This window comes from Vollenhovia emeryi, unplaced genomic scaffold (assembly GCF_000949405.1).
Source record: "Vollenhovia emeryi isolate VEMERY1.0 unplaced genomic scaffold, V.emery_V1.0 DF939127.1, whole genome shotgun sequence".
In the NCBI taxonomy this organism is placed as follows: Eukaryota; Metazoa; Arthropoda; class Insecta; order Hymenoptera; family Formicidae; genus Vollenhovia; species Vollenhovia emeryi.
In genome coordinates this window covers 387,016-405,496 of record NW_011967239.1, presented here as the reverse complement: position 1 = coordinate 405,496, position 18,481 = coordinate 387,016, and the positions used below count along the sequence as shown (strand labels likewise).

The window sequence follows — 18,481 nt, the reverse complement described above, 5'->3', positions numbered from 1 at the left end:
AGGGGGAGGGGGAGGGGGAGGGTGGCAAGGGGGAGGGGGAGGGGCGGGAGGGGGTGGGGCGCGCGCAGCGCGCCGTGCTAAAGACACTTGCAACTGATTCGTTAAAAAGATACAAGATTTAGACTTGCATATTTACCACTTTAACAATTAATATCTCGCTTCGCAGGGCAGAGCGACGATTTTGTCTAAGGAAAAAGTTGTTTCTCGTTAAAAAACGCGTCGAATGAGACTAATTTGATTGATTTTGGAGGTGATGTAGCTATTCTGAACAATTACCCTGTGTTTTTATGTTATTTATTCGAATGATTCGAACGAGGATTCGAATAAGTGTTAAAGATAAAACCATACGTGTAATATGTTTTGAGCTTATAATTAAAAGGAAGACTTTCAGTATTCTATATAAGTATTTGAATAAATACCTATTTTTAAAAATATAAAATATATTTAATACAATTAGACTATAATCTATATAATTAATTGCCAGATACGGTCAATCAAATTTGATGTTGTTAATTATTGCTGGCGACCCTGAAGATTTTTCCTATTAAACTTTTTAATTTTGAATGTGTCTTTTTAATTATTTGCAAAGGTTTAAATTATTAATTTGTACGTATAATAAAAATAGAGAGAGATATATATAAAGAAAGGTACACAAGAGATATCGAGAGCTGTTGAGCCAACCGTTTTCTCAAATCGGCAAGTAGGATCGAAGGCTTAACGAGATTGGTAGGAGTTAAAAGCTAAAAGAGGAAATTGTGACGTAATTGCGCTATTTCCTCGAAAGAAAACCTTGAGACCAATCCCAAAGGTTGATCCAAGGCAGCTTACTCGAATGGGCTTTCGTGAATGGGCTTAACGATTGATAGACACGCTACGAAGATATGCTTAGCGTCGGTGATTTCTGGAATTATTGGCGATCAATCCATCGTTAATAATAGTGTTTTGGTTCGGTTTACAAGTCTGGAAATGCACTCGGCCGTCCCCGTATTGGCGCAATTTCCGCTGATCAATTTTATTCCGAGGTTTCTACCTGCCAGTCTATAATGCTCGGTTCCTGTAATGGATAAACTGAGCTTAATGTCGCAGTAAAACTATCCATCATCGTTCCAAGAGAATTTAGGAGCTTCTAAGTAGAGTAATTTCTTTGCATAAATATACAAAGAAATTACTCTACTTAGAAATTGGTGGAGAATTTAAGTTTACATTTAATTGAGTTTAACATATAAAATAAAAGAACACATCGAAAAATCCTGCAAAATACTTTCCAAGTATAAAGTTTAATAATATGGTAATGGTGTAAAATTACAAATGAAAGAAAAAGTTTTCAACATCTTTCTGTTTAGTAATGTTGCTCTAGTACATATTCTAAAATATATTTAGCCTTTTATCACCGAAGAATTTCTATCCGCTGCTAAATGTTATGTCGCTCATGTCGATTCTCTAGTTATTGTCTGACAAAAGTACTTTTCAGTGAATTGTATCAGATTTGCTGAATGATAAATATATTCTGTTATATTACGCGTGTTATCGTATCGAACTTTCTCCCCGTGCGACCTGTTGATTCGGAAATATCGAAATGGATTGATATCTCACCTCGTAGAGATCTCATTTTGAGAAATGGGCGATGTTTTTCATTCTCCGATTATTGTATTATTAAATTCTCGTTTGTTGTTTGATTGTATTATTAGAATTGATGAACTTACAATATTTATACAAATTTGGTAAAAGTGATCAGAATGATTTAGAGGATAAAAGGGAGTATTTCCAGAATTTGACAACTTATTTTTATTGTAGATTAATATCTAACTTAATCGTGTTAAAAATATAATAATATGAAATAATAATACGAAAAAGATATTATCCATAAATTTGATAAGAGGCCTGTCAGCCTTAAATATAAGAGCGATAAAACTTTTTAGTTTTTTTCTACTTTGCTCATCTGCGTGCAATTTAATTTTTCGTGCACGTAGTAGACTTTTAATGTGTTCTCAGGTTCATTTGTTACCAAGATTTTTAATCAGTGGAGGGAAATAAAAAAACACCGTTTTCGTATTCAAAGATCCATTAAGTTCAAAATTTGCAACTTTTAGGATACTTTGCGTTCTCTCTTTTATTCTCTCTAAACGATTTACTAGCCCGTAGATATGTGTTCCGCCTTCCACTCGCTCGAGCGTTTTTACGAGAATAACAGTTAACGGGATCATTAAACGCCGCGGAGATCTTAATTAGAGAAGATACGAGTGATCGATGGCACGCCGACCCTTCTGACACTCGGCGATTGGTCGGCGGTGGCCTGGAAGTTATTTAGAACTTCGTAAATTAACGAGCAACGAAGTTAGCTGCCGCGACACTCCAACGACGAAGTCCCGATCCCCATGGGAAGTAATGATCGCGCAATTAAATCTTTTGGGACAGATGCACCGCGACGCGCCGACCGGTTTAATCTGATTAACGACGAGAGCTGTCAGGACTTGGAGGGCTTTTGCATTTGCACCCCATTTTACTTCACTGTTCGGTAGCGATTGGGTTTGCGAATGGGACTTTACGAACCGGCACGAAAATACGTACGGCACGGAGAGAGGAACGCGAAGCTCGCAACTGCACGTCAAGTGGATTTATATTGTTCCCGAGCTCGCCAGACTGGCAGGAAACTTATGCCACCAATGTTCCTCAGGCATTCGTAACGTTAGTTTTTGCTGACACACTGAAATGTTAATGTTAGAACGGAAAGTGGGATATTTTTTTAGCATTCTTTCCCCCCCTTTTATAACTTTCTGAGCTGGTACACGCTGTACACGCGATTCTCTTTCTTAGGAAGCTGTAATTATGATAATATAACGAACATAAAATAAACCATTTTTATCTCGGGATTTTAGTGACTGAATTTCCCGCGGTGTTGTCCACCGAGAGAGAGAGATAATAAAGGAATGTATATAATTAAACTTACCTTAATTAAACAGGCAAAACTAATGCGGAAAACAGCGAGCGTAGGATGTTCTCTTGAGAGAATTCCGCGACTCTTACCGCCAACTCTTTACACGCGGTCCCACCTCGAGCGTAAAATTTGATACCTCGCCGAGGTAACGTTACCGCTTCTCTAAAAGATTCTTTTGGGAGAGTTGATGTAAACAGCACCGGACAGACTCGTTACGGCATAATTATTTGAGATTAAAGAATGACGTCACACGATAATTATACACGTATAATAAAGGTCTAATATAAAAATGTACACGTCATTCGGGACGAATGTTTGAAAATTTACAGCGGAGTATCGAGTCCATGGTGTGTGCTAGATAAGATCATTTTATACTACATATATCGATTAGGCACTTTGGCGAAATAGCTTTAGGGGTAATTCTATCATCCTTGCACTCCTAATAACCGCGTAACAGGACTAATGCGCTTTTCGCGAGACACCGTCACTTCTAACGCTAAATTACACTGCAAACTGCACAAGTGCAGCTAGTCTCTTTGAGTTGGCTTAATGTTCTGTTACAATCTACTTACCTTAAGATTGTCTAACTTGTGCTTCTCGCAATTTCGTGGATCTTAGAGAAATCAATACTCGAAAGAACATTTTTTTCACCGAATCTGGTACCTGATCGAAAACGTGTAAAACCTTAATCGATTTGAGAATAAATAATTCAGTTTTCATTTAAAAGAAACTCACAAGCTCTAGCGAGTCAAAGCGATTTCTATATTTTTTTATTAGCAAATGATATTGTCGAGAAGTAAATTATGTTCATGCTTCCGATTTGAAACTTCAATTTTACTATTATTACTAGCTTCGCTACGTTTATCGAGACATAACTATTGCTTCTCGCAATTTCGTGGATCGTAGAGAAATCAGTACTCGAAAGGATATTTTTCCACAGAATCTAGTACCTGATCGAAAACGTTTAAAATCTTAATCGATTTGAGAATGAATAATTCAGTTTTCATTTAAAAGAAACTCACAAGCTCTACGATTTCTATATTGTTTTTGGCAAATAATATTGTCGAGAAGTAAATTCTGTTCATGATTCCGATTTAAAACTTCAATTTTACTACCATTACTAGCTTCGCTACGTTTATCGAAACGCCACTGTTGAAGTCTCGTTAAGATAAATGATGTTATAGGGTATCATCTGCAAATTAGCGGATGGACAAACTGCGATTAATAGAAAGCAAAGTTTTATTTGTCGTAATGTATCTCGTTACATTTACAATGTACAGGCTGTTGAATCGGGCGAACGAACGAAGCCCGCGCGTTCGCTGGTCCGCGCGCGAGCCGCGGGCGACTCCTTTCGCGCTAGAATTTTCAATCGAAACCCCGGAGTTTGCCGATCGCGGATGAGCGGAGAGCTAAAAAACACTCCGCGGCCGGACCGTCCGTCTCGATAAATCGATACATCTCAGCGACAGTTCATTTCGTCCGGGTCTGGAAATGAAAATCTCCCGGTTACAACGAAGCCCCCCCGCGGCAGTGGCCGCGCGGACGATTACAAACTCCGCCATTTTTAATTTTATTTCTTTTTCTCCGTCCCACCAATTATATTCCGCTCGCTCGACCGCATTTAAATTCTCTGCGCATCGCTCAATTTGTACCTGAAGCACGAAAAGCAATTCCTTTGCTCGCATCCCCTCAAGATTGCTCGCTATTGGACCCTCGCTCGCTAGCAATCTTCTGTACGAATACATTATGAAATCCCCTTTCCGATACGTTATCCATACGCACAGACGTACACGCACGCACGTACGCGCACATTCAGGGTGTCCAGTGATCAGATAAATCTGGAAAACCGGGAACTGTCAGGGAATTTTAGAAATCTGGAAATGTCAGGGAAACGTCAGGAAATTTTACGATTTATCTGGATTTTTTACATTTGTTTCACATTTTTGTTCTGACTAATTTAAAGTTTTTAGAAAATAAACTTTTCTTTGGCTCTCAGTACACTAATTTTCTGTTTTGCTAAACATCAATTTATTTACAAGCGTGGTCGGTAATTTATATTTTCATCGTTGTGTTATTTTATTTCAATGCGTTCAACTGAGACAAAACTATAAAAAAAGATTAATTACTAAACAGTACTATCTAGTAAGTTGCGAACAAAATGCAGTTAAGCAAAACGAAAGCATCATATATGATTACGTACGGTATCACAAATGGTTTGAATTTGTAATGATATGTTCGTTCCTATTGCGCAATGTCTTATACATAGATGGTATAATTGCTTTAATTTACATTTTTACCTTTTTAAATTCCGGACTTTCGTTTCCCGTGAAAAGTATTTCAAGGACTTCGTCATTTAACATTTACTTGATTTACCATACAGATGTACGCAAATTATGTATCTTGAAAAAAGTTACGCTAAACGGTCAGGGAAAAATTAATTCCGGCTCCTGGAAAACTGGAAAAAGTCGGGGAATTTTTTTTTCATTGAGTTTGCTGGACACGCTGCCATTTGTACTAGAGACCCTGTCATCAGAGACTGACCATAGGAGTTCGTCAAATTCCCGCGAGTGAGAGAGAAACATAGGCTATCTCACTCCTCTACGATTCTACGATCTTAGAATCTTCTACGATCGTAAGATAGCCTATATTTCTCTCTCACTCGCGGCGGGGATTTGACGAACTCTTATGGCCAGTCTCTGATTACAGGTTCCCTAATTTGCACGTGCATGCGGACATTTGTATGTACACGCGGATCCTCTCCTTTCCTCCCGCGTAGGGCGCGATAAACGAGCTCTCTCTTTTAAGGACACGAGGTTTTTTTTTTTAGAAGTTGCATCTCAATCGCGAGATCCCGCGTCATCCATCTGTTCATCCTGTGAAAGCCTCGTTCGATTCGAGGCGTGGTCTCCTTTGAGCGTTGCACATACGAAAGGTGCTTATCAAACGCGCTGTTGATCGAGTCCACAGAAGCTGGCCGAGACGCGTGTCCTATCTGTTGGCAGGATATATGCCGAAGATCCGATAAATATCTGTCCGTTCCCTCGCCGACAGAGGGAATCGAGGATTTCACGTGGGGAATTCACGTTCCGCCGCTCTCCGCTTTCCGCATCTCATTATCGAGCGTTTATTTCTCAGGTGTCCGCGCGATTCCTTTGAATGATCTGAAAGCGGATAGCTCCCCGGCGACACTTTGCTCGTTTGTCGTTTTGTTTTCCTTTTTCTCTCTCCCGTCGTCCCTTTTTCTCGTTATAGCTTTTCCACACTTGCGCATTTAACAATTGTCGAATGACCGCACGGGCGAAGCGTCGATAGAATCTTCCATTATCTCGCGAAGAAGTTCTATGAATGACAAAATACAGTTGTTTAAGACGAAGAAAAATAATGCAAAATAAATTTTAATAGATTATGCAAATGCGACGCACGATGTGCAATCGCGGGAAATCTCATTAAATGTAAAAAGAGATAACGATCAGGAATAGAACTTTTTCAAGAAAATTATTTTCGCGACAGTGTTTTATTCGCAAAAGTTTTTCTTATCCTTTTCATAGAAATAAAATGTCAAACAAATAATATACTTTACGTGGATTAGAGTATCGATATTTTCTCGCGATTACTGAATTGCTTGAGACTAATAAAAAAATTATTGAAAAATTATTAGAATTAGCAATGTCTGACAGTGCACGACCTCGTTAATATTTCGTTGAATTATAATTAAAAAATTGCACTGTGCGTTAATTTATAAACCCCTATTACGATTAAATGTGCATTTGGGTCAATTAATTATCGTTGCTTAAATGCCGAAAAATCGAGTGATATATTTTCTCACATTGCTCTTACATTTCTGTACTTGGATTTACACGCGTTAGGATATATGTATTTTATAAGATTATAGATTTTTCGCGTCTTGTAACTTGATTTTGTCATTCGTATCTTTCCTTTATTTCGCGAATTTACGCATGAGTGCGCCTCGTATTATAATTAATTCATTGAATTACGCGCGGAGTACGAGTAATATCACGAAATCTTCGCTGGAGATCGCAACGTACGATATCGTAGTAAACAAACATGGCTTATTAATATTGCTAAATTTTTCTTGGTTCGATGCACTGTTCGTCACGAAGCACTTTAAGATTTCGCCGGTCGGGTTTCGTCACATTCAAACGTAACTTTCCGCAAAACTCGACTCCTCGCCTCGACTGCGGGCACGTTCCTCGGGGACGATGTCGCGACACGTGCGCCTCTGGAAATTGTCCCTCAACGCAGAATAATGCGCGGCGTCTGTACCGGTCTCGTCGTGCACGCGGAAACGGCACTTCTTTTCGAGGATACAAGCGGTCCTTATAATCCTCACGCCGCGGCACTTCTTCCCTTTTCCGCCGGAATACGTCGGGGATCAGATACACGTCTCGTTCGCCACGATCGGCGTGACGCCGTCTCTCGTTCTCTCGTTCGGTCGATACTTGGTCCTGCCGTTACTCGAATGCGCGACGAAGAAGGATCTCCCCGCGTCTCGTGGCTGCGTGTCGAGACTGAGGACGTCGCACTGCGTCCTCTCCGCGTCGTCATCCTCGTCGTCGTAGCGTAATCTTATCGGCGAACGGAGCATCGCGCTCGCGTGCGACACGTTGCATCTGAAAGTAAATGAAAATTGCGCGCCTGTTCCAATTGTAACAGCGGATTGACAAATAATCCCAATCCCGGGACTATTTAAGCGTTGACAGCGAGGAGCACTCGCTAACAAGATCAAGCTTCGAACTGATAAGTAGCGGGAACTTAAATGGAAGTTCCGTTCGTATTTCAAAGCTATGGAAAACGCTCTGAAAATTTTCGGAAAAAATTATGGAATATTACTGCCTGACAAGTAAATAATTTCGATATCAGTATTGAGGGGGAGGGTAAATTATAGGATTGTGATAATCAAGCTTTTTAGTCGACATTAACCGGCCAGTGTTTTAATACAGAAAATTTGTTGCGAAAAATATTACCTCAGCCAGGGTTTGAGCCTATAGACTTCCCTTCACCAGTGGTCGAATTGGTGAGACGCCCGCCTAGAGAGAGGGGAAGTCCAGAGTCAAACCCTGGCTGAGGTAATATTTTTCGCATTAAATTTTCTGTATTAAAACTGGCCGGTTAATGTCGACTAAAAAGCTTGACTATTGCTATCTATTACTGACAACTTAAAGAGATTTCTACGTAAAGGATTGTGCTTACCTGATGCTACGTTGGTAGTGTACACTTCTTATGCGAACCATCTGGGACTCTCTTCGGGACCCGCAGCCGCATACCGTGCTATCTCGCATACTACTGAGGTCGTCCCTCGTGGTGATGGGACTCGTCGGCGTGCAGTACAGCGTTCTCTTGAACGCCATCCTGTACTTGGCGCTCATCACGTTGTACAGAATCGGGTTGACGGTGGTGCTGAAGTAGTACAGGCAACCGCCCAGCGGGTACAGCCACTCGTTAATGTCGTCGAAGGCCGACACCTGATACACGTACAATAAGCGCTGAGCGTGAAAGGGCGCCCAGCAGATAAAAAATGTTACCACGACCGCACCTGTGGAATGAAGCCATCGGTATCTTTCACGTAGCCGTGTCGTCGTCTTCGAGGATAAGGAGCGCAATGCGGGAAGGATTATCGAAAATGATATAAAGGTTTAAGCGCATCGCGTAACTCTGACTCGAAAACAAACTTCATTTTCGACAAACTAATTAAACAACCCATTAATAAGATTTTAAGTCGAACGTTTGCTAAAACAGAATTCTGTCTGATTAAATAAAATTACTGAACGAATCGGATGTTAGGGCACAAGTTTAGAATTAATGAAAAGATAAGGGAGAGTCTTCAAACGCTTTGATCTGCCGAAATCATTATCCATAAGAAGAATGTTTCATTCAGTTCTAAAAGTATCCCGTAAGAACGTCGACTTTATTGTATAATAAATTGATCAATTTCTACTCCATTCCGTGACATCTGGCCATAATAAATGCAGACATGGAAATGTTGCTTTGGTTCCTCGTATCGATTATGGAAATGTATTCACGTGATAAAAAAAATATATACGCTCTCTGCCCCTGTTCTTTGAAATAGTGGAATGCTTATGGAAACGCCGGAAATGGAGGGGAACAATTTGGAATATTTATTACCATCAAATATTCCACGTTGTTTAGAATAAAACGAAAAGTGCGGTGATTCGGAACTATACGTGCACCAAGAGAATTTATGCAAAGCAATACTGAGAGAGATATGAGAACGACGAGATCTTCGTGAAAATTTAAATGATGCCTTTGCGATATCGGGGTTCTTCCGGATCTTCCGGCTCTCGCGCATTACCATGGTTTATTATATCGTCGCGGTCGGATGCACTACGAGCGATACTTCGCTATCGTGAATCGGCGAATTTGCGTCGGTGCTTACAAAAACCCTCACAGGCTTCAACCGCGATATCTTGGCCACGGAAATGGGAAATCGAAGCAGTTTTATGATTAATAGATGCCGCAAACGACTTCCTATCTCCATAGAAATATCGTGCACAGTAGTTTACAAGCGCGACATGAAGAAATGACATCCAAACCGGACGCTTACGCGAAAGGAAAGCGTTCTTCCGGGAGCAATAAAGAGCTAGAAAAATGATTATCAGGCAATTAAATCCTAATTAATTTAAATTACTGTTGATAAGTGAAATGATAAGTTTTCAAATCAAATGAAATTTTCCAACAGAGAATTTTCTATGTTTTTACGCGCATCATTCCCGAACGTGCGCAGAAATCCCGTACTTTAACGTTTTTTTAATATTTAGATTTATTCTCCCGACGTGACCGTATTTTCTCCCCGAACGCACTCAATGAGAAATTGAGGATATCAGAAATCTAAAAAAAAAACCCTTATATTATACACCGCGATCGGCACAGTACCTTCGTCGCTTTTCAAAGGACTGTTCTTCAAAAATAATATTTTGCTCTCGACTCACGAATAATAGGAATATTTAAAATTCCGCGTTGTTACATAACGCCGCATCTCTGAGAATAAATGAAACAAAATCGAGGAACTGTTCGCGTTACGCAAGCATCGTTCTTTATAACAACGTTGGATAAATCTCTCATCGATATAATTGCCCATAAACTGTAAGTTAACTTTAGATTGCATCATCGGCTGGAGAGCAGACGCTCAAGAGTGCTTTATATATATATGTAAAAAAAAAACAGCAGGATTATGACGAAACTTTTGTCAGATCTTATTATGAGGTTGGTGTAGAATAAGCTAACTTCGAGCCAACAACGCAGCTGGGTCTGTTGGAAATTATCCGATATTACGTCAATGCGTTACAGAACTTTAACATCCGCTGTCGTGAAACACGCACGTGAAAACGAAAACCATGCGGTTACCGCATGGAATTTTGACACCTCCGTAATAGCTGTTCTCGAAAACGGCTCTCGCAATATGACCCCCCGGCAATTTATCGATAACGTTGAATATATCGAGGCACGCCGATACATCAACCTGACAAGATGTACGTGATGGAAGAAAGATTACAGCGACGGACTCTTCTTGCCGAATCTTTTCGTCTTTTGCAGCGTTATTTAAAAAAACAAGCTTACGCGCGTTCTACGTCGAGTTTAATCGATTCTTCCGAACGATATTGCGATTGTCGTAGATCGATAGTGACACGAAATAAATGCCTGTAGCTGCCTCGGGGGTGCGAAAGAAATGCGGCGTGTTGGTGCGGCGCGAATAAATTCGATTGGGGCGTGTTGCGCAAATTGTGTGCGTTTTCTCTGTGCATATGTGGCGTTGTTGTTGATGTCCGGAAAAGACGGAAATTTACTGAGCATTCGGATGATGGCTTTTCGTGATTGAGCCTGCCTCGTTTCTCCATGAACGGAGCCCTCGATGCTGCTGCCGAGACCGTTGCTTTGTATTCGGAGGCCCATCCTCACGTAGAGCACAGCTATGGACAACATCGGCACGAGGAAGAATATGAGGCAGCTGAGCTCATAAAGCGGAAACTTAGGCATGTTCGGCAGCAACATGGCACACATTGCCGACTCCTCGGAATGACGACCGGATCCTGCAAACAGACGCGGGAAACACGTCCCTCTTCTAAACTTCCGTCATTATTTCCCGTATTCTCTCTCCGTAGGTTACATAGTCTCCGTAAAGGGAGGGTGAAACTTTACTGAACTTTTTATATTGTTAACGTAGAAGTTAATAATTAATTGCCACTCGGCAATATTAAGTCAGGATGGACTTATAGTTTTTTTTTCCGTGAAACTACAAAGCGTTAATTTTTGGAACAGCTTCGCACTTGTGTATCATAGATACTTGAATAGAACGTTCGTAGCATATAGTCGTTGACAATTAAAAGTTGCGTTTTGTGTAGTGTTCTTTCATAAAGTTTATTTCAGTTACACTAGCGGTAAATCTCTGTTACAGACAGCGATTGTTAAAAAGATTTTAATCCAACGAATTTTAGGTAGTATGCCGATTGTATTAATATTCGATAATCTGAAATATATAATAAATTCTCTTGCAAATGGAATTTCGTTATAATCTGTCAGCTACATATTGCAGTTGTCGGATTAAAAGCTTTAAATCATATCAGTACAGAAGTATTATAATATGTTTTGACTAATTAATTCGTGATTGAATAACCACTTATCTGTGCAACGTGTAAAACGCATTTAAATATTTTAATCGGGGTGAATATACAATCTGTGAAATAACAATTCGCACGCATTTCATGATTATGTGGACACGGGGACAGAAGAAGTTGTTTTTACAAATAAATTTATGAAATATATAAATAACTGGTTTGTAAATATAGATTTAAATTTATTTTTAATATTTTTAGATTAAAATTATAAAATTTGAAAAAGCTTCAACATGGCAAATGTTGAAACATCATAATGCAGCCTCGTGTGCTTTAAATTATACCGGAAACAAAAGTTTTAATTGTCTCGCTCCGTGTATATTAAATCCAATCCAGAATTATCCAAATTTAATTATTTGGATATCTTTTATTTAAAAAAAAATTATCTCCTCCCTCCAAAGTATCTTCTCTACAAAAGTAAAGATATCGTCAAATGACGCCAACTAAACTGAATATTTATACAAACTAGGTACTTTATTATTTTTTATATTAAAATATTATAGCCAAACAATCGAGCATAAAATTTTATCGGAAGAAATAAAGGAAATAATAATATTAATGAGATAACTTTTTAATACTTATTCCTTAAAAATTTAATGCAAATAAATTTAATACAATGATGAATATTTTTCAAAAACGACCTACACTGGCCAATGCCTTTATTTAATATAAAAACGATGTTTCGGTCCTGGATTTGGACCCTTTTCAAGTAATCTGTAATCGTATACAATTCGTCACTAAACTTATATATAAAATAAATACAGTATAATTAAAATTTAGACTAAGAGAGATTATGAGTAAATCGTGAATCTATAGAGCGCAATTAACATTTGGTTTAGCAGCACGAGTCATTACCGTGTCTCGTGATAAACTAATTGCATCTAATTGCATCTTATTCTGTTTTGCATATAAAAATCGTTTCAAATTTATCTATAGTTTATATAAAAATTGAGAATAAGATTCTACTTACAATTTTACGTTAATTATGTGCGTTACGTCAAGCAATATTGTGCGAAATTTATTTATTAAATAAAAAATTACAGAAATAGTATGAAGTCGTGATAATAAGTTGATTTGTGCAAACATTATCTCGATTGAAATAGATTAGATGCCGTTTCGAATAAGTGTTGGAGAAGATAATCCTTTCGTCGAAAGTAGCAAATTGCGTGGGACAGAATATACATGTGAAATTACCGTGTAAATTTAAATACGATATTATTTCATGGCGACAAACAAACCAAGGCCACGCGCCAGTAAATCGTTTTTCGCGTATAGTCTTGAAGTTTGTTGTTGTCGCATACGTCGGGGTTGCGCCGCTCAAGACTGCCGTCCTACGCATTCTCATTTCGACAATCGTGTAAGTCGGCAGTGCGATTTATATTATTATATTTCTAAACGCGATTATTCCTTACGAAAAATTTGCGAGTTTTGATTTGCATAATTGATTAACTACTGCGATTTGTAAGCGACCGCCACTTATTGTCGCCGGTTATTTTATGAGCTTACTTTATTCAGTCTACATCGGAATCGAAACAATAGGAAATGAGAGTTTCATATCGTTTCAATGGCATATTTATTACCGGTAATTATTCTTTTAATTACTCTTGTAGAACATTGTATTGTTCACTAATTTCTTCGTCCGATTAAAATGCGGTTTACCTGTTATCTTTCCCGGATGGACAGTACGACGTAACATACGAATTGCTAGCTCGAAAGATTTAAGTAATGAAAAACCTGTCACGTGTGAACTATTTACTGGCAATATTTTCGCAAGAGTGCATCTCGCGTTTGATGTCAGGAGTAGCGTGCAAAGTGCAGCGCGATTTGTATTCCGATCGTGTAGTCTCGTGATTAATATGTATACGATTCTAGGTGTGAACACAACAGAAGAACCTGAAAGAAGATAAACGGCGACGAGAACGAGAAGGATGAGATCTACAAGATATCGACGATTTAGTTACGACACTCTGATGCTGTACATCGCATCCGTGAGTGATAAATTATCCTTTATTTTATGTGCAATCTAAGATAATGGATCTGTGAATGATGTTACAGGTAGATATAACATCTTTATAGATCCATTATCTCGAAATGGATGGGCTAAGATAAATCGATTTATTTAACCCTAAAACAACTTTAATCTTCTGTCAATTTACTGCGTGTATACTTCAATGCACAAAATATTCAAAACAGAATCACTAATATATAATTAACGTATCTTTATCCGATTTGATCATTTGTTGATTTCGATGCAATAAAATCATATTATATTTAACAGAATAATGATTGCATGCAAGATGTATAAGTTGCTTGAAAAGTTTTACTTTTTTAACATAAATGGAAAAAAGAATCTTTTATAACTTTTAAAATATATATTAAATTGAAAAGACACAAATGAAGATGGAATCAAATTGTTTTTAAATCGGTTAAAAATATTATTGCGAATAAAAATAAAATAACTAAAGCATATTGATATGTTTAAAATAAAGTTTCTACTTAAACTTCGTGGTCTATTCATAGAAATCGCCCAGATGAATGGAAACTGTAGTTCTTGTCTATTATATAGTTCTTGTCTATTATATATTTTATTCTAATTCTTCTTCTATTCTTAGCCAATCCATTCCTATTTATTCATAATTTTATATATAAATATTATTTCGAATCAGATAATCTGATAAATTTACTACAAGAGATTTTTTTACACAAAATATATATGTTATTCGCACATTCAGTTAATTTAAATAATTGACATTGAAATATTACTTTTAAAGAACTGTCTAAATCATTTTTATAAGATATTAGCTTTATAATGAAATATTTAATTTGGCATAAAAGTTCAAAGATATATCAATAGTAAAAAGTTTACGCTGACGTATTGATTGTACGGAGAGTCCATATTATATTTAAAGATGGGCATGTGTAGTAATGGATATTATCTTTTATAAACAAGACCAAGTTTCTCGAGATATAACATCTCTAAAAGATTCAAAAGTATACGAGATCTCGAGAAACCACAATATCAGAAGTATACTGAAGTTGCACATAAATTCACAATGTTGCTCTGTTAGCTTCATGACCATATCGTATTATGGAAGAAAGGAAAAAGATGTAGGAATTATAAATTTATTGTAAGTTGTATTAAAGTTTTTTGGAATAACAAAAGTACTACATAATTAAAAATGATTAACTAATCGGAATGCAACCATGGAATGCGCCATGAAATATGGGTAACAATTACAGCGATTTATAATCTTAACGATGCATATTAGCCGCGTTGTAAGGATAAACCGCTGGAATTTAACGCGATATTTCAGCACATTAGGGATGCGTTGGGGAATACGTGCGTTTCTCGATGCTGCCAAATTTTTATATATTTCTCATTTATACGTTTTATATATTTTCTGCGATCGGATGATAAGTGTCTTGCGCGATAACATCGATAACCGCGATTTTCATCAATCGTTCGTGATAAAATAACGTTGATGCGCGCCATGGAAAGCCTCTCTTTGTGCGATATAATTGCTTAGTATATCGTCGTCATGCGCGGCGTTGTTTTCTCATTGAATATCCGCGAACAACGTTATTATCACGTCGTTGTATATGATGTGCCCAAAAGCTTTTACAAAAGTAGTATTCTTCTTCAATTTTCTCTTTCGATTCGCCTATACTGTCTAAATGACAGTGTAACCAAACGCCAATTGCAAAATAGGAAGGAATTTTTCCCCCAATTTATTTTATATTTGATATCTGCAAGGGATTTCGTTAACTCGCAGGTACTTGATAAAACTTACAGATAAATACTAATAGAAACTCATTTGAACTCATTTAAACTCATTTAAGTACAATTAAATAGATAAATACGCGGGACAGAAATAAATAGGAATTAATTTGAACGCATTTATGTATATTAGGTAGCTGAATACGTGGAAAATTCTGAAGGCAATCTCTAATTTTGAGATTGAAAAACTCGTATCTTTGTGAAATAATTTTTTTATTGGTTCTTTTAATTAGTTAATTAGTATATAAATTCAACTTTTTGTAATTTACCGACTAGAACTTGAAATGTGAGCGTAATATTGGGATCATGGCTGGAGATAATTTGTCACTTTGATTTACCGAAAATCTGTGGCGAAACGGTCTATTTGACATATTCACGTGACCACAGAGGTATTTTACATCACCACATGTTGCAGTTTGGACAGCTATTTCCGTAGTACAAAATTCAATGCCTACTCACGATCAGAACGATTCCAGCGGAACACTGAATCGTGTTTCGAAATTAAAACAAAATGCTCGCAAATTAAAGATCAGTTCTAGCCTTTTACTTCGCTTATTACTTTTTGTTGGTTTGTTAGTGTAGATTATTAGGTTTGTCGTAAAATTTCCGTGATATAAATTTAAGAGTTAACTTTTAATTAATCTTTCCTTTTTCTTTATTAAAGAAAATTAATGGATTCTATTTAACTCTCTTTCTCTCTTTCTACCTGGGATACCGATTTTAATTTTTTTGTTTTTTAATTATGGAGCTCCACGCGCGCGCGTGATAACTTCAGTAATTATTTGTAATAATACGGAATCTTATAAGCGCGCAAAATTAGTTTGGATATTGATTATTAAAATTAAGAGATAACTCGATGGTGTTATTTTAATATATTATTTTATTATTATTTAAACGCGATATATAATATTTAATTTCTATTTATTTATTTTTATTTATCAGAAATTGTTTGGATATTTCTTATAATCTCCATTCGTGAATTAATTGTTTACGTTTAGATCGTTTTATATTAAAAATGCTCTTCTTGCAAAAAAAGTCACTTTTGTTTAATTATTTATTTCACTGTGTCTACGATCATTGAAATCGGAAAACTGATGAAAAATTCGCAGGGATAATTGGACGAGCGTTTGCTTTAAACGAGTTTATTCGTTGATAGTCCGTAAGTGTACTCACGATGAGTAAATAGACCAGCTATTACACGTAGATCGCAAACTCATTACGCATCTATTCAGTCCTCTTCCTCAACTGATGTCTATACAGTTGACATATTTTTTCTATCCCGATCTATTTTTGGAGGGCTAACAAAGTGATAGATTTCTCCGAAGAAGTAATATGAGTTAAAAATAGAAGGGAAAATAAATAAGAAAAGATCGAATAACAAAGATGGAGCAGAATGAAAAGATTGCACGGAGATGTGAAAAAGGAGAATTAAAGGAAGACCGAAAGAGGATATCAAGGAAGAAGATTCAAAGAATTGAAGTACAGGGACTACAAATGATAAATTATAAAATTAGAATGCAGAAATTTAGGAGGATGAAAGGTAAAGTCAACAAGGAGAATCGAACAAAGAGAATAAATTAGGGGAAAAATAAAAATGAGGAAGAAAAGAAACAGAAGAGACGAAGATGAAAGGAGGCTCGGCGAAATAAACTTCATTAAAAGGAATTGAAGAAAAGAGATAAAAAAGGGGTTACAGGAAAATCGCGAGAAAAGGATCGATCGCTGAGGGGAATAAGAGGCAATTAAAGAAAGATGATCACAAGAAAGATTACAGCAGAATTCTAATATTATTCTTGTAGCTAAAATTCAATGTACGAAAATTTTTAATCTACAATTCCCCCTCAGGGACTCACATTTGTGAGTACGGGTTTGGCAACCCCGAGGTACCCGAGCCCACCTAGGTGTTTGGTCATCATCTTCAAATTCACTTTAGATGATTTACAATTTATCAAAATTTCTGGGCAGAATTCTATTTATAATTTTATAGATTACAAATTCTGCAAATGCTCCCCTTTTTTTATATTTCATAAATTACTCACGTAAAGTTATAAATAGAAATAGTATAAACCATCATAAATCTTTCAGATTCGCAATTTTCTTTTATATCCCGCATTATCAGTGACACTTGTATTAGTCCTCTAAAACTTTTGGAACTTTTATTTACGGCATTTATATCGCTGGCCAACAACACTCGACTGAATACGAGTAGATAAGTTATTAATACAAGAGATACTTACTTGGCGGATACTCGAGGTAATTGACGGTGGTGTAAGCGGCGAAGGGTAGGGCGAAGAGGAGGGCCAGTAGCCATGCGCCTAAGATGAATCGTATAGGTCGTTTCAGTCCGCTCATCGAGTACAAATGCAGGGGGTGGCATATAGCTAAGTACCTCTCCAACGAGAACACTACTATCGTTAACACCGACACGTAAGACGACCTTAAAACAAGAGCAACAGCATAAAGTTATTACGCGATTTCGATTCACACGAAATCAGTATCTCAAAGGAAACAGTTGAAGTTATTAACATCGTTTCACAATATAATCTATAATATGTACTTATTTCTACTCTTACTTTTATCTAAGTTTTTAGATGTAAAATTAAAAAAACTTGAAACTATACTCTTAAACGCAAATTGCAAAATATTTCTAAATTTTATTGGTACCATACATTCTTATACAGTTTCTACTAAAAAGATAACTGCAACAGGGGAGATGTAAAGAAGCTTCCTGAAAGGGGCGATTATTTCAAAACAAGTGCATGTTTTCTACGTACATAATTGTTGCACGATCTCATCAGTATTTCTGTATTTCTTCTTCATGCCTTTCTGAAGGAGATCCCGGAGCAATTCTGCACTTTTGCACCTTTTGCACTTAAAACTGTTTGTTTCGTGGACACATTTGTATAATATACAAATTAAATGGCTTACGTGTACAGATCGAAAGCAGCCTGCTATTCCGGCTAAATTAAAGAACAATATGGCATCACTGAAACTAAGTTTGTAAGTCTAATAAGAAATAATAGTGAGCAACACACATTCTACATGTACTGTATGTGTGTGTGTGTTGCTCACTATTATTTCTTATTAGACTTACAAACTTAGTTTCAGTGATGCCATATT

General features: G+C 37.0%; 1 protein-coding gene across 1 annotated transcript in view; it reads right to left on the bottom strand.

The window, feature by feature from the left end:
- Positions 1 to 5,621: 5,621 nt before the first annotated feature.
- The window catches only part of LOC105568731 (neuropeptides capa receptor-like), a 24,480-nt gene continuing 11,620 nt past the window's right edge, over positions 5,622 to 18,481 (bottom strand). The window contains exons 3-6 of the mRNA XM_012024600.1: positions 17,599 to 17,798; positions 10,759 to 11,001; positions 8,147 to 8,489; positions 5,622 to 7,566 (exon numbers count right to left, since the gene is read on the bottom strand). Coding sequence (XP_011879990.1) covers positions 7,329 to 7,566; positions 8,147 to 8,489; positions 10,759 to 11,001; positions 17,599 to 17,798 — 1,024 coding nt within the window. The 3' untranslated portion in view covers positions 5,622 to 7,328. The remainder of the gene's footprint in view (positions 7,567 to 8,146; positions 8,490 to 10,758; positions 11,002 to 17,598; positions 17,799 to 18,481) is intronic.